The 25,246-nt window shown below is 35.8% G+C and overlaps 3 protein-coding genes across 3 annotated transcripts; 1 reads left to right on the plus strand and 2 right to left on the minus strand.

Annotated features, from left to right (window-relative positions):
• Nucleotides 1-5,008: 5,008 nt before the first annotated feature.
• LOC130988538 (acid phosphatase 1-like) lies at nt 5,009-17,107 on the minus strand. The gene is made up of 4 exons (XM_057912420.1): nt 16,163-17,107; nt 8,910-11,016; nt 5,682-5,891; nt 5,009-5,414 (listed from the first exon to the last, which is right to left on the minus strand). The coding sequence occupies exons 2-4, from the start codon at nt 9,293-9,295 to the stop codon at nt 5,237-5,239; spliced, it is 774 nt and encodes a 257-aa protein (XP_057768403.1). The 5' UTR covers nt 9,296-11,016; nt 16,163-17,107; the 3' UTR covers nt 5,009-5,236.
• On the plus strand, nt 16,692-17,241 carry LOC130988539 (uncharacterized). Its single transcript, XM_057912421.1, has one exon. The coding sequence runs from the start codon at nt 16,692-16,694 to the stop codon at nt 17,022-17,024; it is 333 nt and encodes a 110-aa protein (XP_057768404.1). The 3' UTR covers nt 17,025-17,241.
• Nucleotides 17,242-21,079: 3,838 nt separating this feature from the next.
• LOC130988540 (uncharacterized) lies at nt 21,080-23,955 on the minus strand. The gene is made up of 2 exons (XM_057912422.1): nt 23,246-23,955; nt 21,080-21,839 (listed from the first exon to the last, which is right to left on the minus strand). The coding sequence occupies exons 1-2, from the start codon at nt 23,806-23,808 to the stop codon at nt 21,233-21,235; spliced, it is 1,170 nt and encodes a 389-aa protein (XP_057768405.1). The 5' UTR covers nt 23,809-23,955; the 3' UTR covers nt 21,080-21,232.
• Nucleotides 23,956-25,246: the final 1,291 nt, after the last annotated feature.

Genomic DNA, 25,246 nt, shown 5'->3' on the forward strand with positions numbered 1-25,246 from the left:
ATAAGATGTAGTTTCTTAAGAGCTTATAAGTTGTCAAAGTGTTTGGATAATTGAGCTTATAAGCTAGAGATATGAGTTTTAGTTAGTGAGAGAAAATCTTTGTTAGAGAAAGAAAATTGAAAAAAATGAAATGAGAATGATATATGATGAAAATAAAAAATCATAATTGGGTTATTTTTGTAAAATGAGTGTTGCTTATAAGATAATGAGAAAATAAATTGGGGTAGAGGAACTTAGTTTTTGGAAAGCTTATAAGCTCTTAAAGCTTATTTTTAGAGCTTATAAGCTCTTTAAGAGCTTATTTTGTCAAACACTCTGAAGGAGCTTATAAGCTCAGCCAAACACCCTCTTAGTCTTACACAAAATCTCTTGTACATCTGGGTGTACGGTACACCCGGGTCGTACCCGATCCGGATCCTGACCCGGATCTAACCCAACTGAACTATCCTATCCGAATGTCAAGTGTTAGTGCCATTTTGATATAGTGTTAGTGTTATTTCGATATATTATTAGTGTCATTTACATGTAGTGTTACACTTAGTGTTAGTCAATATAGTGTTAGTGTCATTTTCAAAATAGTGTAATTTGTAAAATAAAATAATGTTAGTGTTATTTTCGAAATAGTGTCATTTGTAAAATAAAATGGTGTTAGTGTCATTCCAAGATAGTGTTAGTGTTAGTGTCATTTTGTATTAGTGTTAGTGTCATTTCAAAAAAAATGGATCAGAATAGTCCAATTGGATCAAGATCCGAATCGGATACAACCCAAGTGTACGATACACCCGAATATACAGAAGACCACCTCAGTGTTATCCATCCCAAACCAAAAGCCGTCCTGAATTATGGCCCAATGCATTATTCATCGCATTACGAAAAATAATTCAGATACAATAATAGTGAAAGAAGTGAAAAGAAATACGATAATACTAGTAATAAATTAACAGGTACTTCATTGTTCCCTTAGAAAGTATATATATGCATAATTTTTCATAATTTTTTGTAATTTGTATGGTGGGTCATAATTATTTATGATTTTTTTGGTAATACGGAAAACAAATTTTTGGATTCTCAGCTTGAGAATTAACAGGAAAACATAATTATAAAAGTGAGGCATGCAGGTGGCAGGCGTCCACGGTAGTGTTGTTGTTGGCAGCAGTGGAGAATTGAAGGAGGGGCGAGGCGGAGCGACCGGAGGGTATAGAAGGCGAGGGAGAGAGAAAGTGAGTGAGTTTAATTTAAAAAGTTAGCGTGTAATTAGTGTGTTTAATTAATTTGTTAATTTTCCTGATGTTTTTTCAAAATGAAAACGACTCAGGGACAGTCCGAAAAGGAATGACTCAACTTCGTTGGAAGAAAAAAGTATAGTATTTATAGCGATCAAACGAAATCGGTTTCGTAAACACAAAAAGATTAAAATTTCTTATTGCTAAAACAAAACGTCACATATATTATGAGTCAAAAATCACGTAAAGTTCATAATTATTAATTCAAATGAAATTGTTGATATTTGAGGGCATTATTCTAAGTTTAACGTGACTTGCACCTAATTTAACCGTCAGGTCCAAATCAGGGAAGCAAATCAACTTACACAATAATTGAATCAAGAAATAAAGAGCTCACATTTCCGAAACGAAGAAAAAGTTGATTATGGTTCAATTTTCTTTTTTTCTGATAAAGTTGTTTAATTATGGTTCTAGGACATAACTCAGTTGGTATATTAATTATGTAGTTTCTAGATTGCTAAGGTTCTTAGCATGGCAGCTAACTTTTGGATGCTTGTTCATTAAAATACATGTCACAGTCACACTAAGTTATGATATTCATTCTTGTATAAAAAAATTGTTTCTAAAACTTGGGGTGTTAGGTAAATGGTGGGTAGAGATGGTTGAGGTTATCATTATTTGAGGTCAAGGTTTTAAAAGCTTCTTTCCGACAATTTGAGTACTCATTTCAATTTCGGCACACTTCATATTTTCACGGGTGTGTATTGCAAAGTAATTGTTTCATTTCTCTTTCTTTTTTATTAGAAACACAAAATTCTTATTGAATCGTAACAAAACTACGACAAAGGTTTTTGTCTCGTCGAAAATGATCAAGTGGCAGAGTGGATATTTTTCAAGTCAAGGGTCTTAAATTTAAATTTCATCAACACAATTTAAATTGAGTTTGTCACATTTAATTTTTCAAGTATAATTTACCTCTCTTATATTATGCATACTATCGCACATAAATCCAATTTACACATGCTGGGTGTTACTCAATGCGCATGCACCAAAAATAGTAGTTGCAACAACATCCAAACACACACAAAAAAAAAAAAAAAAAAAAAAAAAAAAAACAAATGCGATTCTCCTAAATGGTTTGGAGACTGTCGCCCAAAAAATTAAGGTCAGCTTTTGATTGATTTGAACCAAAACCAAATAGCCGAGCACCCAAGAGAACTAACTCAAAAATCAAATAAGTTGATTCGATTAACAAATACTATTTCTTAAATACTACTACTATATAATTATGATACTATATAGTAGTAATAGTTAATATGGCTCTCATTAATGTTTAGTGGACTCTATGCAATTATGCATTAATAATTAGCAGAATTAATCTCCTCAAAAAAATTAGCAGATGTAATATACTACTATGTAGCCGAAATAATTAATATAAAAATATTACATTCTACCAATAGTAAGTGCATTCATGGACGAAATTTTACATTTTCATTTTCTCATCATACCTTTTATATGATAAACACTATGAATCTACTATAAAATGTTATGAATTCATAGTGAAAATTAAATGATAATTTAAAAAGGGCATAGCGCTAAAATCCATCAACTTTGAGCGAATTCTCATTTTTCTCATGACTTTTAAATAGTACTAAAATACACAAACTTTCGATTGAGTATGATTTTTTCCATAAATTGCACCCCTATCCTAGACAACAAGCAAGATTTATCTTCAATAAACAAGAATTTTCTATAGCAATGGGCCAATGGCTCCACAAGAAAGGATCAGTTGAGTTTCAGAAATCTAATGGAGCAATAAAATACAAAACAAACAAACCCTAGTAATATTCAGTATTTGCACACGAATGAGAGTAAAATAAGAAATAAATTTGAAATTCGGAGAAAATCAGGGCTATTAGTTAAATCAAGTGACTAAAACGACATCGTTTTATCTATTTTATCAAAAGACGTCGTTTTCAAGTCGGCATTAGTAAGCCATGTCACTTAGAAGTCAACAAAAATATGACCGGAAGACTTCACCGTGGGAAATATCAAACTCAATCAAAAATTTATGTATTTTACACTAACATTTGAAAGTCATATGAAAAATGAAAATTCGTTCAAAATTGGTGAATTTTGTTGTTATTTGCCTATTTAGAAAATAAAATGTTAGCCATTTATAAAGTTCGAATAAATGATAAATTTATTGCAAATCTTCACAGCTTTTTTTTTTTTTGGACTTAGGGGAGTTGGGGAGAGGGAGCAGTGGAGTTTGAACCCGAAACCTCACTGTTCACACACAAGAGGTCGCACCGCTTGGTGTCCCGGGATCTTCACAGTTTAAGAGCAAAAATTGTTCTCATTATATATGTCCTTTATTAGAATAAATATATTAGGCATATACTGCCTTTTTATTATATATACTAATAATGATACTATATTAGGCATATACTATCATGGATGACAAATAATGATACTTCTATATATCAGTGATGTGTTTTTATAGTTGGTTTTTCCAGTAGAGATACTGATCTTCTGTATATTGGTTGTCATTGTATGGAAATTGCTTCTATTTGAGGATATTCATTGCCGGAGTTAACATATATGTAGTTATTCTTTTTAATAAGAGCGAAGCAAAAATACATTTTTTGAATTTATAGCTATTAAGTCAAAAGTAATAACACAGACAAAAAATAAATTATCCTTTATGGTACCAAAAAGTTTACTCTGAAAAAAAAAATGAAAATATATATAATTGGTAGGTCGAATATGAAAAAAGTAGAATAATCTTAACATCAAATTATAAGTATTTCTAATTGACATTAAAATATCAAGAAAACCACGAAACATAGCTTAATTGATAAGAAGTTTTCCCCACCAAATAATAGATTGCAGGTCCAAATCATCATAAAGGAAAATGAGAATCATTAATTCAATAAAACAAAAGATAAACATGTTGTTTCAATAATTCGCTACTTCAAAACTCAATATCATTTCATTCAATTTAAACTATAATATGAACGTTTACTTCTTTTTTTTAGACGGAATCCCTTTAATTATATTACTTCAAATCATTCTGTGCAATCTTCCTTAGTCATGAAAGGTAATTCTCCATCCACCGCATCGGGTGTTCGACATGCCGCGCAAATTGCGCAAGAGCATGAGCGGCATTATAAGCCAAACGTTTACCTCTTTTTTTTTTGCAGTAGAACTTCAGTTTTTTTTGTTAGGTAGCCAATTTAATTTTATTGCGAACCATGAACTTTATTTTTTTTCATAATAATGGATTAATTCGATATTTTAATGTATTGTTTAAAAACTAAATAAAAAAAATCGCCACAATTTGAATGGCTTGATCGACATCATCAAATTATATAATAATTGCCAATTTTTCTTATACAATTGTACTTGGGTAAAAAAATGTAACACTTTACATAAAAAGTAATGTACGCCCATCAAAATTAAGGAATAATTTAGACCTTTCACTTTAATTTGTATGATCAAATTCTTTTATAAGAGTGAATAATTTTAATTACAAGTTATATATGTAGGCATTACCCATTAACACACTTTTTATTTACTAGAATTGAGTTACATGTCACATTATTCTAAATTGTGCATAAATGTATTAATTTTATATTAGCTTAGATAATAATTTTAAAAATTAGTTTAAACAATTAAACATAACAAAAGGAAAAAAGAAATGAACAGTGCTGCACTGAACTGTTTATCACAACAAAATATGCCAGCCCCATCGGTATAGTAGAAATGCCTTTGCAACAAAATTGCCAAAAAAGTTATGTCAATAAAAATCCAGAATATTTACAGCAGACTAAAAAGTTGAAAAATGCAGATATGTGAAACAAAACTAAGGGACTTCATCTGACCTTCCGTGACCTCAAACTGCCAATGCATCTGAATCAAGAGAATTCCATTTAAAAACCTGGAAATATTTTGCAAGACTAGTAACTAATTCTCTGGAGCAGACAAAAAAATGAGTTCTTCTCTCCAAACTAGGCAATGTAGTATAAGGGGTTGGGTAGTTTGAAGGATCGTCTTGCCACAGCGAATCCCATCAAGTCGCTCCACTGATCTCCAGAGCTCCCGTGTATTATGTAACCTGCATCCTCAATCTCCTTCCTCTTCTCAGATTTGAACACTGATGCCGGCTTACCTTTATCAGAGTTTCCCCTGTTTCATCCATAAATGTATGTTATTTAGCTGCTCATGTTCGTGCAATGGGTGTATCAAGAATTTAAGGGCTTATTAAGAGTATACAGATGTTACCATATTCTGCAAAGACAAAACTTGTGTACATCTGGATGTACAGTGCATCCACCCCAAATAGGGTTTAATTAGTGCGGATGCACCGTGCATCCGGATCGGATGGAGTGTGCCTATTCTACAAGCTATGGAGCTTAACAGCATTGAAGTAGAAACAGGTTAAAGCTTATTTACCTGAGGATAAGCTTTTGCCAGCTGGTGAATCCAGCATACATTAGATTGCGCTCGGTAGCGTGCCTCTGATATTCACCCCGTCCGGTCAACAGAAATATTGTGAAGCCTAGCTCCTGTAGCTCCTTGTACAATCTCAAGCCAGGGACTATGGCAGGAGCCTCGGCCAACTCTACCCATTCGTCGAAAGAAGGTTCATCAAAGATCTCCGATCTGTCTCCAATGGAAAGAAGCATGTCGAATGTCAAAAATGATGGTAAACATAGGTTCAAAATCAAAGAGCATATATTTACAGCTTAAAGTAGTGCTGACGTCCCAAAATAAGTTATCCTATAGTTTCTATGCATGGATTTACCACTGGCAAAACCAAGAGTTGCATAGATTTTGAGGCGTGTAAAGGCTTGGATAGCTCTGGTAAATATCCAGCACCACAGATAATTCCATTTAGTCATGTAAAAATCACAGTAATGATTTGATCAATGTTATGCTGATATATGTTTTACCTAAAAAATGTATATCATTTTCCATTGTTGGTAATTGGTATACATTTTCAGCATAAACTTTACCACTTTATTTTCTCATGTTACTCATCACAAGGATAACAGGCAGAGAATTAAATTTTAGCTTTAACACACTCTATTTGAGGTTTCTTTGCCACAATTGACTAATGTGAACTTTTCCTCTTTATCCTAATTTTCCTATCACAACCATCCACTTGATGGAATCTGTTAGACAGTGGCACTTCTACCTTCTTTGTGTTTCTTTGTTTCTTTTTCTTTTTTTTAAATTGAGTCAGTTATTTATTCTTAGTATTTCTTGTCAGGTAATTTGGGCTAAAGGCCTGTACGTTTGCATGGGCTTTTAAGGTTAGGGTTTCATTTTTCCATATTTAATAGGTGTATCATAGTTGGAGTCGATCATGTGGATCATAGTATTGTTTTAGGGACAGTTATAGTTGTAGGCCTCAGTGAGGAGTTTCTTTCAGTTTCTATTGTTTATAATATTATCCGTTTAGTTCTCGTTCGCTCCACCTTTACTCTATCAGAATCATACCTTGAACTTTCTATCCCTGATGCTGTTACAGGGTCATAGCAAGTTTCTATAGTGATATTAGCAATATTCGGTCCACACAACTCATGGAGGAAACACTTTGAAGTACAAACAGAATGGTTCAGTTCCTACAAATGATGCGGCTCCACTCGACAAGAAACATTCTGAATATGTGAAATAGCCACACGTACGAAGATTCTGAACTCTAATTTTACAACTGCAGTATGTTGAATGAAATTGGACGGAGACAATAACTATCCAACAAAAAAGCATGTTTGAGTGACTACGTGCATTCCGTTTATTTAGTTTCTATGCAAACAGTTTTGATCTAATAAACATGGCAAAATTTGGGAAATATCCCAGATTGCATTATAAATGCATTGCAAGTTCCATCATTCCTATCATTTTAGAACATTATATTCTATTACAAGTGCGATATGATGCTCCCGTTATCCTTACTGTGAAGAAGCATAAGTAAGGTCAACTGAGAATAACAAAATTCCCTGCTTAAATAACTAGCACCAATGCAATAGGCATTCTCCCATTCTTGAATCCATTTTCATGATAGGGTGAATTTTCACGATTTTATAATTTAAAACTGTGCCACTCTCTTCCTCATCTTCTCTAGTATTACATTACATAGTGATGGAAGCATTAATAACTCCCAGCAAAACATTGAAATGATCCGACACAAAAAAGATAAAATATAGAATAGGAAACACATAGCGTACTATTAGGCGGTTGTATAAGTTAGTAACTTGTGTCCTTAATATGTGTTTGTATTGATTGTGAAGAAGGAATCTTATCATTTAGGGTGTGTTTACTTTGAGGTTGCGTTCTCTTTAGTTGTAAATTTATCATGGGAAAAGGAAGGACTCACAAAATTTCAACCTTTAAATAATCCTTCCTTTCTTTTTCCACATTTCCTATTTGACCATTATGAAAATGATGGATAAGAAAAGGTGAGATAATATTATATTTTTCTCCTTTTTTTATCATGTGTTTACTTTGTTAGAAATAGATGGATAAACAAATTGAAATGTTGGAAAATATTTTCACACCCTCCCAAGAGGATAATATTATCCAACATTTGTGAGAAAAGGAGTGAAAAGGGGCTGCCCGAATAAATTGTCCAGCCTGACCAGAGAAAATTATCCATCATAGGAAACATGTGAAAATGATGGAAAATATACTTTTTCTAACATTTTCTATCAAAGTAAACATACCCTTATTAGATAACTGTTGCAATTAGTGGGAGGAGATGACTTGGACGGAGAGGGTCACACGGTGAAAAAGAAGGCAAGAATGAGCTTTCAGGTAAGATGCAGCAAATTAAGTGACGGATTCTATAGCCAGGAGCGCTGTGCTGCGTAGCAGTAGGCAAGGTAAGATGAAAGATTCCTCATGTTAGAAATTATACTAACTAGTCTTTTCTATCCTTATAGGCGGACATAGAGACCTTGTCAAGTAAAGACCAGCAAATATGTTACTGAAAGCCTGAAACCAGAGTCCTACACTTGTCATACAATATTTTAGATACTTTACTAGACACTTCTCTAAGTGAATCTCTTACTAAGTTTTCATTAAACATGCTACACACTTTGATAGCAGCTAATGATCTCTCAAGAAGCAAGTACCATGTGAGACACCATAAAAGAACAGCAACATATTCCCTTTATTCATGCCATTTTAAAGCATCAGCAATGTGGTTCATGAGTAAAGCTTACGACACTGGAAATACACACGCAACCGCTGCTGGAAGAAGCGATATCATATTACTTTAGTTAGGGGGCGTTCACTATTCAGAATTGACAAAATGCACAATTGAAATTATCAACAGCTTTAGGGTATTCCAAAGTTCCAATCCATCTTAGTAAACACCTAACCTATTTTTATCTATGTAGGCTAATCCTCAATAGTAAATGCCCTCTTATATGATCTTAACATGTTTCTCTCACTACGTCACTCTTCTTAACAATCTCTCTGAGAATCTGAGATATTGTTTCTTACTCACATCAATCATTTCAAATTTCTCCTCACATGAATTGAGATCAGATTCAGCATAATGCACTTCTAACAAGATCTAATCTAAATCTCTCATCCCAATCCACATTAATCAGCATAATCTCAAATCACAGATCAATCAATAACGAGAAAAGGGAAACGATTGCTAATGCTCACCCAAATCCATGGACGGCGTAGTAGGGCACATTGGACAGCAAGGTCTCGTCAATGTCGAAAACCCAGGCGTCCCTCCCGTCGCCGGAGACCCCGATAGCCCTGGCGTACGCCTCCGAATTGGCGGCCACGGCCTCCAGCTCCGAGCTGTAGAGGTCGCCGGTGATGTACTCCTTCACGAAATCGACGCACCTCGGCGGCACCCGCGTCCAGGCGCCGGCGTCGTTTGTCTCCACCGTGAACCGCCAGCTGCTGCAGTACAGGTCGTCAGCTCGGCGGCGGTCGGTCTCCTTTTCCGGCGTTATCTGAATGATCGATGGGGCCGACCAAGTGGGCCCAGCGCAGAGGATCACGATGAGCGTAATCAGGCCCCATTGGATGAACGCCATGCCGGGAAAACCGATTCACGAAAAGCTCTTTTCCTGCTTCAAGAAAAGCGCTTTTCCTGGTTTTCCGGTTCTGATGGTTTGGAAATTTTGATAGCAGCTTCCATTCAAAATTTATATATCCTTTTTTTCCGAAGAAATTGCTGTATAATTTGGACATATCTATTAATAGTTATTGCCCGGTATTAATGGATCATAAATGAACAAAGTTATATATAGATGGGATGTGGTCTCAATTCGTTATAAGTTGTAACCGTGATTTCTATTTTTATGCTTTCGTATGTTTTATTTTTGTGAATTTTTGGATTGTGGTATTCAAGAAGTCATTTAATATGCAAATGTATTGTTAAATAGTGTGATGCCAAACAAATTATTGGAGAAGTATATAATATCATGGTTACCACATTTATTCAGGGATACCTATGCAAGATAATGTTGCTGGGCGATCTCCATCATAGGCCCCACCACATTCACCACTTGATTCACTTTAAAGTGCAAAAACAAAACATGGAATTATTGAAATCAAGTAAATTAGATATTCTGCCTCCGTTCCACGAAGTATGACACAATTTTCTTTTTGATCTGTCCCATGAAACATGACACGTTTCTAAAAATGACAAAAAATTTACTATTTATTAATATTTTCACTTTTTCACCTATCATACTTAACACATAAAATACAAATTTCTTAATTCTCGTGCCGAAAAGAAGTGTGTCATGCTTCATGGGATGGAGGGAGTAGTATTTATTTTGCTTAGTGAAAACAAAAAATAAAAAAAATATTCATATCTTTTAAAATATACTAATTTGAAAAGACTTCCTAAGAGGGAGTGTGACACGAATTTTAAGAAAAAAAATTACTATGTGTGTTGAGAGTGAAGAAAAAATTATTGAGCATATTAAAAGTGGTGAAAATATATTGTACTCTCTCCGTACACAAAAAAGATTTCTACTTACCTTTTCTTTTTGACAAAAACGAGTCTAATTTAACTTTTTGAACCATCACATCATACATTTTTTTCTTATATTTAACTATAAATTGAACTTTTATTCTGTTTTTTTAACTAAGATTGTACTTTTATTCTATTTTTTTGTACTTGCATTATCACTATAAATTGTACATTTATTCTACTTACAACAACTTTAACAATTTAATTAAAACTCGTGTCCACCCTTAAATGGGACTCTATTTCGTGGACAGAGGGAGTAGTAATTAGTATTGAAAATAGTTATAAAAAAATGAAAAAATTGGAGTAAATAAAGTATTATAAGTGGTGGGGTATGATCTAAAAATATGTAAAAAAAATTGTGGACGTTCCAAAAAAAAATGAAATTCTTCTAGAAAACCATCCATCGAGTCAAGTAATTCGCTATCGGAAATTTATCCGCTGCTTAAGTTCCAAATCTTTATGCATGCACCTCCGTACAAGTGCTACGTACTAGTTCCGTACAGAATGTCGAATAAAAATCGAAAATTCGAGTGGTTGAAGCTGAAGCAGCTGCTTTCGAAGTAACAGAAAGAAAAGCATTGACTGGAGCGTAAGGATTTGTTTACTTCCGGCAAATTGTTTCATGAACAGAGGAAATAGATCATAATTTTCATTTTAATTCAAATACGATATGTTTCACAAAATTAAATTGTTCTCAAATCAATTATGACTTGATACAAAAAAATGACCGTCAAACCGATCTAAATGTAACTTTTATTTGTAGAGCATTGTTAGCTATTTTGATCATGCATGCAACTTATTGAAGGAGTATTTTGCAATTACTAAAGCTGGAAGGACTTATGTGCAAAGTTGGTGAAAAGCTGTTATATTTCTGTTACTTGCTCGGCAGTTTTTGGAGCTCGATAGCTTAGCTTTCAAGCAAGGATTTTAGAGAGTTTTTTGTCTATCTTTGTAGTCTGTTCTTCAGTGTATATATAGATGTATTTTACTTCTCTTTTAGGGTTGTTAGTTGATACGCAAGAAGAGTGAAACAGAGGTCATTCAAGAGCTTTGAGAGAGAGAATTCTTGCTGCGTTTTTAGAGTTTCTTTTCATTGCTTGTATTGAGAGATTGTAGAGTGATTGTTTCCTCGTTTGTTCATATCAATAAAGGAGATCGAGTTGACCTGCTCGTGGACGTAGATCCGAAAGGATCGAACCACGTAAATCAAGCGCGTTCTTGTTTTCAATCTTTTACTTTAAAGCTTGTTGTTTTCAATTTGTTTCGCGAGGTGTTCTTCGGCTTACAAATTGGCGCCGTCTGTGGGAATCTCTTGGAACGAACCAGAGCTGAAGAAAATTGTGCGATGGCAACGCGTTTTGATTTGGAAAAGTTTTCTGGAAAGAATGATTTCGGTCTATGGCGCATAAAGATGAAGGCCATGCTCATTCAGCAAGGTTTAGCTGGTGCGCTGAATCCTGACTTGGAAAAGAAAGGAGATGATGCCAAGATCGATCAACACACGAAGGAGATGTTGGAGAAGGCGCATAGCGCGATCATTCTATGCCTGACAGATAAAGTCTTGAGAGAAGTCTCAAGAGAAACCACTGCAGCTGGTGTATGGAACAAGCTAGAAAGTTTGTATATGACTAAGTCACTGGCAAACAGACTGTTCATGAAACAAAAGCTCTATTCCTACAAGTTCTTGGAGGAAAAAGGAATCGGTGAGCAGCTTGATGAATTCAATAAATCTTTGGATGATTTAGATAATATTGATGTGAGTCTAGAAGATGAAGATAAGGCAATCATTCTGCTGAATGCTCTGCCTAAATCCTTTGATCAATTAAATGATGCAATGCTCTATGGTAGAGTGGACTCAATCACACTGGAGGAAGTTCAATTGGCACTCAAAGCCAAGGAACTGCAGAAATTGAACACTAATGTTCAAGATCCCAATGCCCAAAGCTTGAATGTAAAGAAATTCAAGGGAAAGAAGGGCAAGAAAGCTGGTGCAGACAACAATAAGCAAGGCCAGTCAAAGCAAAAGGAAACTGATCAGAAAGAAACAAGGACATGTCACTGGTGCAAGAAGCCCGGCCACCTCAAGAAGAACTGTTTTGCTTGGAAAAAGACTCAGGCTGATAAAGAAAAGACAAGTTCAGCTGATGTTGCAGAAGGAATGGAGACTGCAGAAGTCCTGAATGTCATTGAAGGGCCTATTGAAGACTCATGGATCATGGATTCTGGGTGCAGTTTTCACATGTGCCCCAACAAGTCATGGTTCCAGCAGCTCACTGAGGAAGATCAGGGATCAGTCCTTCTTGGAAACAATCAGGTTTGCAAGGTGAAAGGTATTGGCACTATAAAATTGAGAATGCATGATAAATCTATAAAAATATTGTCTGAGGTTAGGTTTATACCTGGTCTGAAAAGAAATTTGATTTCCCTTGGCATGCTAGAATCAAAGGGTTATTCATTCCTATCTAAAAATGGTCATTTATCTGTTATTAAGGACTCTAATGTGGTTATGACAGGGAATAGGAATAATAGCCTGTACTATCTAGATGCTGAAACTATTCATGGAAATTCTCATGCTGTTGAAAGTGTTGATTTATGGCATAGAAGATTAGGCCATGCTAGTGAATCAGGAATGAAAGAATTAAAGAAACAAGGACTTATTGATATAGATAATCATCATAAACTTGAGATATGTGAATCCTGTGCTCTTGGTAAAAGCAAGAAAGTTTCTTACCCCACTGGAAAACATACATCCAAAGCCCCACTTGAATATGCTCATAGTGATCTATAGGGGCCCTCACAAACTGCTACTGTAGGTGGAGGTAAATATTTCTTGAGCATAATTGATGATTACTCAAGAAAACTTTGGATATATGTTTTAAAAGATAAAACAGAAGCCTTTGATAAATTTAAGGAATGGTGTAAAGAAGTGGAGGTGGAGAAATGAACTACTCTTAAGTGTTTAAGGACTGACAATGGCCTTGAGTTTCTTTCTGAGAATTTTCAGGTTTTCTGCAAACAAAAATGGATGAAGAGACACAGGACTGTACCAGGCCATCCCCAACAAAATGGAGTAGCTGAAAGGATGAACAGGACAATCTTAGAGAGGGTAAGATGCATGCTGTTGAATTCCGGGCTGCCCAAGAAGTTTTGGGGTGAAGCAGCATCTACTGCTGCTGCTTTAATCAATAAATGTCCCTCATCTTCAATCAACAATGAAACACCAGATTTCAGATGGTATGGCAGTGCAGGTAACTATACTATCCTTAAACCTTTTGGTTGTACAGCCTATGCTCATATTAGACAGGATAAACTAGAAGCTAGAGCTCTCAAGTGTGTGATGCTTGGTTACCAAAAGGGAGTAAAGGGTTATATGGTGCATAGAACCAGGAAAGCAGAAAATCATCATAAGTAGAGATGTCAAGTTCAATGAGGATGACATGCCATTTATAGATAAAGAGAAAGTCAAGCTCCTGCCAAATGATAAGAGAAATGAGAATATCAGTGTGAAGGTGGAGCCAGCTGACTCTGATGAAGAAGAGCCATCTGATACAGAACAAGATAATGAACTAGGAATCAATGATGATGATGATGTTGATGACCTGAGGAATTATAAGTTGGCCAGAGACAGAGATAGAAGAACTATCAAACCTCCATCTAGATATGCAGAAGCAGATATGATACACTATGCTTTTAATGTTGCTGAGGAAATAGAGTATTCTGAGCCAAGCAATTACAAAGAAGCAGTTACTTGCAAAGAGAAAGATAAATGGATAGAGGCTATGAATGAAGAAATATCTTCATTACTCAAGAATGGAACCTGGATACTTGTGAAAAAGCCAAAATCTCAGAAAGCAGTCAGTTGCAAATGGATTTTTAAAAAGAAGATTGAGACAGGTAAAGTAACAAGAATAAGGTATAAGGCTAGATTGGTAGCCCGAGGTTTCACTCAAAAGGAGGGGGTTGACTTCAATGAAGTATTTTCTCCTGTAGTCAAGCATAGTTCCATTAGGATTCTTCTTGCAATGGTTGCTCAGAATGACTGGGAATTGCAACAATTAGATGTAAAAACAGCTTTCTTGCATGGAGATCTAGAGGAGACAATCTATATGATACAGCCTGAAGGATTCACTATAAAGGGTGAAGAAGATAAGGTATGCTTGCTAAAGAAAAGTTTGTATGGTCTTAAGCAGAGCAGCAGGCAATGGTATAGAAGGTTTGATGACTATATGGCTAAAATTGGTTTTAGAAGATCTGATTATGACAGTTGTGTTTACATAAAGAAAAGAAATGGTTCTGTTGTGGCCAACTTACTACTATATGTAGATGATATGCTTATTGCAGGATCTAGTAAAGATGAGATACAAAGTGTTAAGCAAGATTTACAGAATGAGTTTGAAATGAAAGATTTAGGAAATGCAAAGAGGATTCTTGGCATGGATATACTGAGATGCAGAGAAAGGAAAGAGTTGAAGCTTGTTCAGCATGACTATATTATGAAGGTAGTCAAAAGGTTCAGAATGATGGAAACAAGATCAGTTTCTGTTCCTTTAGCTCAACACTTTAAATTATCTGCAGATCAGAGACCTAAAACAGAAGAGGAGAGAAAGGAGATGAGCCATATTCCTTATGCTAACATAGTGGGTAGTATTATGTACACCATGATTTGTACAGGGCCTGATTTAGCACATGCAATCAGTGTAGCTAGTAGATATATGTCAGATCATGGAAAGACTCACTGGCAAGCACTGAAGTGGATACTTAGGTACATGAAAAGTAATGCAGGATATGGTATAATTTTCAGAAAGAATGAAGATTATAAGCAAGATGCTCTCATTGGATTCTGTGATTCAGATTATGCTACAAGCATTGACACAAGAAAGTCTCAAACTGGTTATGTTTTTAATCTTTATGGATCAACCATAAGCTGGAAATCATCACTACAGTCAGTTGTTGCTCTATCAACAACCGAGGCAGAATATATTGCTCTTACAGAGGCAGTTAAGGAGAGCATATGGTTAAGAGGCATTATCAAAGATTTTGGTATTGATCAGAGATCAGTTGTGATAAATTGTGACAACCAAAGTGCCTTACATCTTGCAAAACATCAGGTATTTCATGAGAGGTCAAAGCACATTGATGTTAAGCTACATTTCATAAGGGATGAAATTGAGAAAGGTGTTGTTAAGGTAAAGAAGATTGCTACTGAACACAACCCAGCTGATATGTTCACAAAGTCACTCCCAGCTACCAAATTTAATTATTGTTTGGAGCTGATAGGAGTTCAACTTCAATAATTTTTTTTTTGAAGGGTGCTCTGTGGTGGAGCTTACTGGCAGGGAAGCTCTTGATTTGCTTTATTAATGTTTTCATGCATGCTCAAGGTGGAGATTTGTTAGCTATTTTGATCATGCATGCAACTTATTGAAGGAGTATTTTGCAATTACTAAAGCTGGAAGGACTTATGTGCAAAGTTGGTGAAAAGCTGCTATATTTCTGTTACTTGCTCGGCAGTTTTTGGAGCTCGATAGCTTAGCTTTCAAGCAAGGATTTTAGAGAGTTTTTTGTCTATCTTTGTAGTCTGTTCTTCAGTGTATATATAGATGTATTTTACTTCTCTTTTAGGGTTGTTAGTTGATACGCAAGAAGAGTGAAACAGAGGTCATTCAAGAGCTTTGAGAGAGAGAATTCTTGCTGCGTTTTTAGAGTTTCTTTTCATTGCTTGTATTGAGAGATTGTAGAGTGATTGTTTCCTCGTTTGTTCATATCAATAAAGGAGATCGAGTTGACCTGCCCGTGGACGTAGATCCGAAAGGATCGAACCACGTAAATCAAGCGCGTTCTTATTTTCAATCTTTTACTTTAAAGCTTGCTGTTTTCAATCTGTTTCGCGAGGTGTTCTTCGGCTTACAAGCATGATTACAATTTACTTGAGTGTTTGTACACATGACTGCTGCCAGTTTCTTCTTATCATAGATACTAGTATACTTTTTTAAAAATACTTCATTCATCTTAATTACATAGGCGGCTTGAAATTTATACAAGGATTAAAAACAAAAAATTAAAAATAAAAGTATATAAATAAACTTTCTAATTTTATATGTTCATATTTATTATTTAATGATAAATTAAAATTGCAATCAACCAAAAAATTAAATAAAAATATATTAATAAACGAGTGAAAAAACAATACTCCTCTTTATTAAAAATAAATTTATATCTTTGGGACATTCAATGAAAGAAAACAAGTTAAAAAAAAAAAAAAAAAAAGTTTCATTTATACGACCATACCTCGTTGCATCAGCTTACGCGGTCACACTTTTGTTGCGACGTGATGGTCCACCATCTTAAATTAGCCCCATACCTCATTATTCATACACACCAATCTCTCTCTCTCTCTCTCTCTCTCTCTCTCTCTCTCTCACACATATACACCACGTGAGGGAGTATTAATGGCGTCCAACATGCTACCCTTCCGGCCCCTGATGAAACCAGCCACGACCTTCGCCCACGACCAGAAATCTCCCAAGTGGTGGGCTCCACTTTTCGGCTTCTCATCTGAACCGGACTACATGAACCCGGTCCCGGACGGCAAGAAGGGGGCTGAGTCAGAGTGGAAGCCAGCAGCAAAAACCCGGTTGGCTCCCGGGTGTTTCACGGAGGAGAAAGCCAGGCAGTTCCGGAAGATGACTTGCGATGCGTCGTCGTTTCATGAGACCATGTACCACTCTGCCATAGCTTCCAGGCTAGCTTCAGACTTCTCCGATCGCTCTGCCGCCGCCTGATTCATTTCCTTTTTCCTACTTTCTACAATCATCATCATCGTAATAATTACTCCAATATAGAAAAATGGCAGTGATGTAATCCCATGACGGAATGTAATTTTCTCTTTTTCTTTTCTACAATTTTAAATTTATATATAGGTCTAATTCTAGAGTCGCAAATCAATGTGTATGTATGGTGTAGGCTTACGTAAATGAAATTTGGAATATTAGATCATTATATATGCGTTAATTTTTAAGTTTAATATGTGTGATGAAGGCGATTGCTTAAATTTTTATAATTTCACCGGCCTAGATCAATTATGTAGGACTTTAGCTCAATAATTTAATACAACATGATAAGTTTAAGGTATGGATTGGAGCAAATGGGTATACATGCGTTAAAGCTAATTTGACATTACATGAATTTTGCAAACTTTGTGAATGAACTTCTAAAGTTACTACGCAAATTAATAAATTTAAAATATTGGGTTCAAGTTCACCGTAAGAATGCCATCTTTAAAATTTTTATTTATCATCATTTAATAAAAATGAACAAGGATTAAATGTTTATAAGTATAATAATATCTTTTTACGGAAGGGTGTTAGAGCATCTTCAGTGGGAAGCTCTAAGAATGTGGTCCCCACCTTAGAGCCTTCACTATGTAATTAATGCATTGGCTCTAAAAGGACTCTAATTTCTCCATTTTTATTTTAGGGTTAATTTGCTCTAAATACATCAACTTCCGCCGATTTTGAATTTAGACACCACCTTCAAAACCTGCCTGACAATACCCAACCTTTGCACCCATTTTAATTTTTGGTCCGCATTTCTAATTACTTTAAAATTAGTGTGACGTGGCAACCGGAAAAAGCTTGCGTGGCACAATCGGCCGGTGAGTTAGGCTACAACGTTTTGGAAGGGTAAAAACGACGTCGTTTTTACTCCAATTTCATCTTCAATTTAAAGCAATGCCCTAACCCTTGTTTCAACGACCTCTTCTATTTCTTCATAACATTCGAAAATAGCAGCTGCAAAATGGAAAAAATCAAGGCTCGATTTCATTGGGTGAGAACTTGGTGCTTTGCGTACGGAGAGAGAGCAATCGTTTGAGATATGTAGATTTCACAACGTCAACCTTGAGGCGGCGACCCTGCCAGAGATGAAGGTGTTGTGTCGTCGGACTTCAACAGGGGCGGCGGTGGCGATCTCGCCGGAGGTTGCAGAGCAGCGGCGGATCTTGGAGAAAATTAGAGCTTTTGAATTTCTCTTTCGTTTTCCTCAGCAAACTCGCGAGAGGGGAGTAGAGACGGATCGGGGATGGAGATGGCGACCTCTTCGCGATTCGCCGGAGAAAAAGGGTCACCGCGGCGGTGGTGGCAGACGGAGAAGCGGGCTCTTGTGCATGGCTTTGAGAGAGAGAAAGGGGTTGACCATGTTTTCACTCATTTTCCTTTTTTCCACAGCACCCCATGTAATCAGTTAAAACGCAGCCGTTTTTTAATTACTAATGACATGTAATCAGTTAAATTTTACAACTCAGAAAAAAAGTGCTCACGTCGGACAAGTAGTGCCACGTATTTTGCCGGAAAATGTCGACGGGCCAAAAATTAAAATGGGTGCAAAGGTTAAGTATTGTCAAGCAGGTTTTGAAGGTGGTGTCTAAATTCAAATTCGGTGAAAGTTGATGTATTTAGAGCAAATTAACCCTTTATTTTATCATATTTTTATTTTTTAATTTTCAACATTACATTATTAAAATAAAATATAGGATTTTAAAATTAAAAACATTACAATAATTAAAAATTAGGTTAAAAAACTAAAAATAATAGAATTTTAAAATTAAAGAAATCAAAAATAAAAATAACAAAGAGTTTCTCGTATATTAATTAATCTAATTTCATCTCTCTTCGATTTTCTCTCTCTAACAAAGATCTTCTCTTTCTAATTAAAATTTTTCTCTCTAACTTATAAGCTCAATTATCCAAATACTTGATAATTTATAAGCTCTTTAAAATTTTTAAAAAGTATATCTTATAAGCTTTTAAAATATGCTATGAACTCCTTAAAATAAGTTTAGTCAACCCCCCCCACCCCACACCTTGAAACATCACAAATATCCATAAATCGCACATGCTGGAATATGCCTTCCGGATTTGTGTGGGGAAGACATATTGAATAGGCCGGAAAAGACGAATAGTATTTCGTTTGTATTCGCTGTGAAAGAAACATTTGCCATTGTGTTTTAGTCGTGACATTTATATGAGGCACACTTCCAATTGAACTGTCAGCTCACTTATTCATTGCATTAGCTAGAGGGTCGGAGTTTGACACCCACTTGGAGCAGTTATGTACTCCCTCTCCGTCCCATGAAGCATGACACACTTCTTTTCGGCACGCGAATTAAGAAATTGATATTTTGTGTGTTAAGTGTGGTAGGTGAAAAAGTGAAAATGTGAATAAAAAGTAAATTTTTTGCCATTTTTAGAAACGTGTCATGCTTCGTGGGACAGCCCGAAAAGGAAACTGTGTCATGCTTCGTGGGACGAAGGGAGTAATTTTTTCTGAAATTTTATGAATTGTTCCTTCTTTTTTTATTTATTTTATAAACTTAATTGCAACGCCTACATTTATAAGTTAATTTAATTTAATTTAATTACCTTTTTTTATAAATTTTGTCTGAATTATTCCTTCTTTTTAATTTATTTTATCAACAAGCAGCTCTTCATTGCAAGCCTAGAGATCATTTCAACGCCTTCAAGAACATTGGGCAGAAAGGAGATGTTTCCATCCTCGAAAGCATCTGGACATGTGTTGTCTGGTGTTTTTGGAAAGCGAGAAACGAATGTAAGTTCAATAATGGAAGTTGGTGCAAAGATAAGATCGTGACCGAGATTATTGCGAGAGTTTGGGGATGGAAAAACGCTTACAAAATTCGTTGCACTACATCCGATTTCAGATCGTGGTCCTCGGGAGAGCAGATTCTTTCTTGATCCCTTGTCTGCTGTTTTTCTTCTTTTCTTGGCTTTGAGTTTTTTCTCAGGAACTGTTTCTTGTTGTCTGCTGCCTTCTGTTTCTCTGTTGTTTCACTTTGTAGGCACTGCTGGTGCCATTGTTTTTGAGTTATAAATCTCTTTTCCTATCAAAAAAAAAAAATTATCAACTAAATTACAACACCTTCATTTATAAATTTATTTTATTTTTTAAATTACTATTTTTTATAAAACAAATTTCAAGTCCTTTTCGACCATATTCAAAAGTATAATTTGTATATATTAAAAGTGTTATTTTCGTGCATAAAAAGTGTCATTTTTAATATACCATTTATTTTTATTTACAAAATATCAATTACGAAGTATATATATGTCATTTATATAGATGATATATTAATAAAATGACATTTTTAATGCGCGCAAATGACACTTTTAATATATGCAAATGATACTTTCGAATGAAACAATAAATGATACTCCTTCGTAAAATAATGACACTTTTCTCGGCTCATAATACAATTAATTATCACTATTGATATTACTTTTTATGTGGACTCTTCCTCCACTTACAATATACTAACAATTTTTATTAAAACTCGTATCGTCCTCTTTTAGAATTATTTTTAATGGACGGAGGGAGTATATGTCAATGATGCTTTTGAATGTGCCCAAAAAGAAAACCTAGGAATTTTTTATTTTACTTTTATAAAAATTGGTTAAATATAAAAAATAAATTAGTGATGGACATGCAAGAATGCCCAAATCAAGCGCTGAAGGCCCAGTGGTCAGTGGATACGCTGAAAATGCAAGCGCGTATGAAGGGATTTAAACCGGAATGAGATTCAGTGTACCACACTTTATGTACCACTTTAAATTTTATTTAATTTCTTATGTATATTTTCTTCAATTTCAACTTTATATGCCCATTTAAACCTCTCCCTGTTTTGTGGAGGGAGGTGTAAACTCCATTCCGTTAATCTATAAATGAAGGCGGAGCAGAGCATACTCTGCACTCCAAATTAAGTGCGCCTCTAACTCTGATATCGTCATATCGTCTTCATTTCACCGTCTCCCAAAACCAAAAAAAAGAAAAAAATCCATCTTTCCTCTGTTTTTGTACATGTACAATCCTTCATTTGCGAAAAAAAAAAAGCATGTCCAAACATTATCAAGAATGAAACCAAACGATGGCACAAAAATGAGATGTTAGAAAAAATTGGACGTGGATGAAGAATTTATTACATTAATTCTTGGTGGTCATGGGTGAATTCTTTCCTGAGTTTCCTGGAAAACAATCTGCAAGCATCCATGCTAAGGTCGACAGCAGCCGCGAGCGCAACGAAGAGGGCGGCGCACGCGACATGCTGCACGCTAACTTGCACCACCGGCTTGCTCGTCTTCCCCTCTCCTTCCACGCTCGACCCCATCACGAAACATCCAACATTCGCCTCCTTTCTCAAGCTGTCGATGCAGAAACTTCCCCCTTTCCTGACGCTCAAGCTTCCTTGGGCGATGGGGATTCCGGTGGCGAGGCCCGACTTGGTCATCAGCTCCAACTTGTAGCCCAGGCTGCCCCCGCTCTCCCGCCACGCCTCCAGCCGCCCCCACGGCTTCCAGCTGCTGATGGAGACGCCGCTCGGGCGGAGGACCAGCCACGCGCCCGGGTTTGATCGGCACACGCGGTCCGACCCCGGCGACGGCACGAACGGGGTCACCATCGACGCTGCCGCCACAGCCGACCCAGACAGATCGTATACTGTTATCATCCATCCTTTTCTCTCTCTCCCGCCACAAAATGTTCGCCCCCACCCTCTCTGCTGCTTGTTCAAATCTGAAGGAACACACCTGCACACGTAATCAACAATATCAATTCATTGCACAACCAAATCATATAAGCAACAAGCTTAATTAATTAGATTAGGTGTTGAAAATTATCAATACTGCCCTCTTTTACTATATAAATCAGATTTAGGAGTTAGCAACTCAACAAGGAATACTATGAATCAAAAATCGGAAAAATAAACTCCCCTAAATTTTTGGGTCAGGTCAGTGATATGGCATGCCGGATGAATATTAGCAGAGACTCGTAATATTTAGTTTTTTTAAAAGAGAATTTACACATAAGCTTCCAGCATATCATGTCACCAATTCGGGTGTTAATACTCCTAATTAAATAACCAATTTACTTGAGAAAAAAAGTTAATTACGGCCACGAAGCAAAATGAATATTTTAATATTTGCCTCCCAATTTGATGCCAAAAATTTAGTTTGGAGATAATTTTAAAAGTTCTGTAGTATTTTATAAAAGTTGGCATAGATTTTAAAAATTGTGAAAGATCACGATAAAAATTATAATTATAACCCTTTTTTTAATTTACTATGGTGAACCTTCTTGTACAAGTCGAGCTTGAAAAATTGAATTATTAAATTTAACTCAATAATATGATTCATTATGTACTAATCTTATATACTTCTGGAACTTTAGCATATTTCTAATTATACTTCAAATTTGCTACTTCCATCCCATTCTTTATATATGTTGTTTGGTGATTTCTCCTATTTTGCAACTTAGTTGATGTTTTGAGTGTTCATGCCAAATGTACCCTTATTTACTTCACCAATGTCTGTTTCTATCTTCATTCTTGTTATTTTATTACATCAAAATAATGGATGTCATTAAAAATAAAGTATCATTAAATATTATACCCAAACTAATCATACCATCAAAATATGATTAGTTTGGGTATAATACTTTTTTATATATAAATTACATAAGTAAATAAAATAAATAAATAAATCGCACAACGATGAACTCGAACCCAGGACATGAGGCGTTGGATATTAATTATATTAGGTATAATATATTTTTCTTAATAAGTGTGCTCACTCATGAATAGACGAGTATACAAGTTTATACAAGATTTTCAATTCCAAAGAAGTTTTTTTTTTTTTCTTTAAAGGAGTGTAAGATTAAAATTTGAATGGGAAACTAACCACCGAAATTTTCGGATACAAATTAATGTAGGTAAAAAAGGGTGCAGGCGATTGGTCATCCAAAAGAATGATAAAAATTAGGTGTTACCTTTCATTCAAGAAAGGGAAAAAACACAAGCCTTTGAAAATGCTGAAATGTAGAAATGATTGGAATGATGATGTTCGAATAAGGGTAGACCCTATCATCCACCATCCGGCTCACTTTAGCACATGATGCAATTCATTATCCAAAAATGCGCTGCGAGTGCGAGACTCACCGTGATCTATGACTCCGGTCCGCGCTGAACTTGCAGCTGAAAACCGGCTGCCTTATATTCTCCTGAATCTGGAAAACCACCGGGCTGCACTCCGGTTCACCTCCGAACTGGAACACGAAGCGCGGGTCCGGTTCAGACCGGACAACCAGGTGCAACCTCGCCGCCGGCTCGCCCTCCTCCACGCCACCGAGCTTCATCCAGCCGCTGTGGTAAATGCAGCTCCTGGAGCGAGAATTAGTGAGATTAACGCATAATTTGAGGGTGCCGAATAGCTTTCCGGTGGCGACGCCACACGAGCGGGGGGCGCGGCCGGCGAAGACGGAGATTTTGAGGGTGGTGAGAGGCTTCTTGGAGAAGAGGCGGAGGGCGTCGGGGTCTAGGTGGAATGTGGAGGAGGAAGAGGAGGAGGGCGGTGGGTCTGCGGCGGCGGAGATTGGGAGTGGGAGGGTTTGGGAAGGAAACTTGTGGAGTTTGAGCTTGGCGTAGCATGTGGCGGCGGCGGAGGAGGGGAGATTGAGGGCTAGTGACTCCACGATGAGTCGAACGAATGGGCAGGGATCCATTTTCGGTCACAAATGATGATTTGGAAAATTATATGAGGGGAGTGATACCAACGAGAGTGATCCGTATGATATCAGCTGTTTCTTGTTTTCATTTTTCTATTGACTATTTCATTTAGTATGTGGAAATATTTTGCCGCTTCTCTTCTCGCGAGTATCTCGCCGCTCTACATTTATGCATTTATATTATTTTTCTTTTTAGTAGGGATGCAAATAAGTCGATTCGAGTTGAATATTTGTAGCCTCGAACTCGACTCATTTAAATATTTAGGTATTTGAGTTCGGCTTAAGCTCGATTCAAGTATTTATCTTGTTGATTGAGCTCGGCTCATCACCCACTTACCAAAATCGAGCTCGGTTTGAGCTCAGCTCGTATAATACTCGATAATGTCAAATTCGAGTTTGAGCTCGAGCTCTGCTCCTTAGATGTTCGAGCTCGAACTTGTTAAAAGTTTAGGAAAATTTTCTTAATTGATTAATATGTTACTCAAGTACGACTCGTTTAAGACTCATGCACTAATTCGATTGAAGGCTCGATTAAAGACTCGTGAGTATGCTCGGAAACATGTTCACGAACAATCGAATCTGAACATGTTAGCGAGCTCAACGAGCCGAGTGTTGTCAGGCTCGAGTTCGGCTCGATAAAATTTTCGAGCTCGAAATCAGGCTCGAGTTCAACTCGTTTATTATCGAATCGAGCTCCGAACGAACTTTTTTTTAGTTGAATCTCGAATAGCTTGCGAGTGGCTCTATTCATTTACAGCTCTACTTTTTAGTATGTTTTCTATATATATATATATATATTTATTTATTTATTTATTTTTGAACATATTCTTTACATAACATGAATAGTTTTATTTTTATAACATACACTTATCTACCCATAATCAATTAACAATATCCTTAATGTAGGACCCATTTTTTTTACCATCAATATACTTAGTATTTTTTGTTAAAATCCATTTTGAAGAGAATATTTATTTTTTACACATAAAATGATAATATGATAATTCGTTAAAAAAATATTATCTTGTATTTACATTAATATTATACAACAACATTTGTAAATTATAATTGTTAATTAATAATATTGAATTAGAAGCATAACTTACAGAAAAATATTCCATTTATCCCATAAAAGTATGTTTATTTTCATTTTCCGTCTGTCTCATAAAAGTATGTTTACGCTGCTATTATACAAAAATATTTGTGAAGTGTTTGATAACATCAACTAATGTGTGATGACGGGAAGAAGGTCTTCTGAAAACTGCTCTGAAAACTGCTACAAATCTGATGATGGTAACCTACAATGCTGCCAAACTTGATGATGTTGAGTTGTGGTGCCCAAAGCTTGATCATGTAAAACTTAAAAACCTTTAGAGCATTGTTATTGTTGTTATTCAAGGACTCCCAAAGTTGGTGATCAAGAATGATGTTGTCT

This window comes from Salvia miltiorrhiza, chromosome 6 (genome assembly GCF_028751815.1).
Source record: "Salvia miltiorrhiza cultivar Shanhuang (shh) chromosome 6, IMPLAD_Smil_shh, whole genome shotgun sequence".
Taxonomy (NCBI): Eukaryota; Viridiplantae; Streptophyta; class Magnoliopsida; order Lamiales; family Lamiaceae; genus Salvia; species Salvia miltiorrhiza.

Excerpts from the sequence above, each read along its gene's own strand:
- LOC130988540 (XM_057912422.1), bottom strand. The coding sequence starts at position 23,808 with ATGGATCCCTGCCCATTCGTTCGACTCATCGTGGAGTCACTAGCCCTC. Across the intron at positions 21,840-23,245 it reads GACCGGAGTCATAGATCACG|GTGTGTTCCTTCAGATTTGA; the intron begins GTGAGTCTCGCA and ends TTACGTGTGCAG.
- LOC130988539 (XM_057912421.1), top strand. The coding sequence starts at position 16,692 with ATGGCGTCCAACATGCTACCCTTCCGGCCCCTGATGAAACCAGCCACG.
- LOC130988538 (XM_057912420.1), bottom strand. The coding sequence starts at position 9,295 with ATGGCGTTCATCCAATGGGGCCTGATTACGCTCATCGTGATCCTCTGC. Across the intron at positions 5,892-8,909 it reads TACGCCGTCCATGGATTTGG|ATCGGAGATCTTTGATGAAC; the intron begins GTGAGCATTAGC and ends CATTGGAGACAG. Across the intron at positions 5,415-5,681 it reads TGGCAAAAGCTTATCCTCAG|GGGAAACTCTGATAAAGGTA; the intron begins GTAAATAAGCTT and ends TGGATGAAACAG.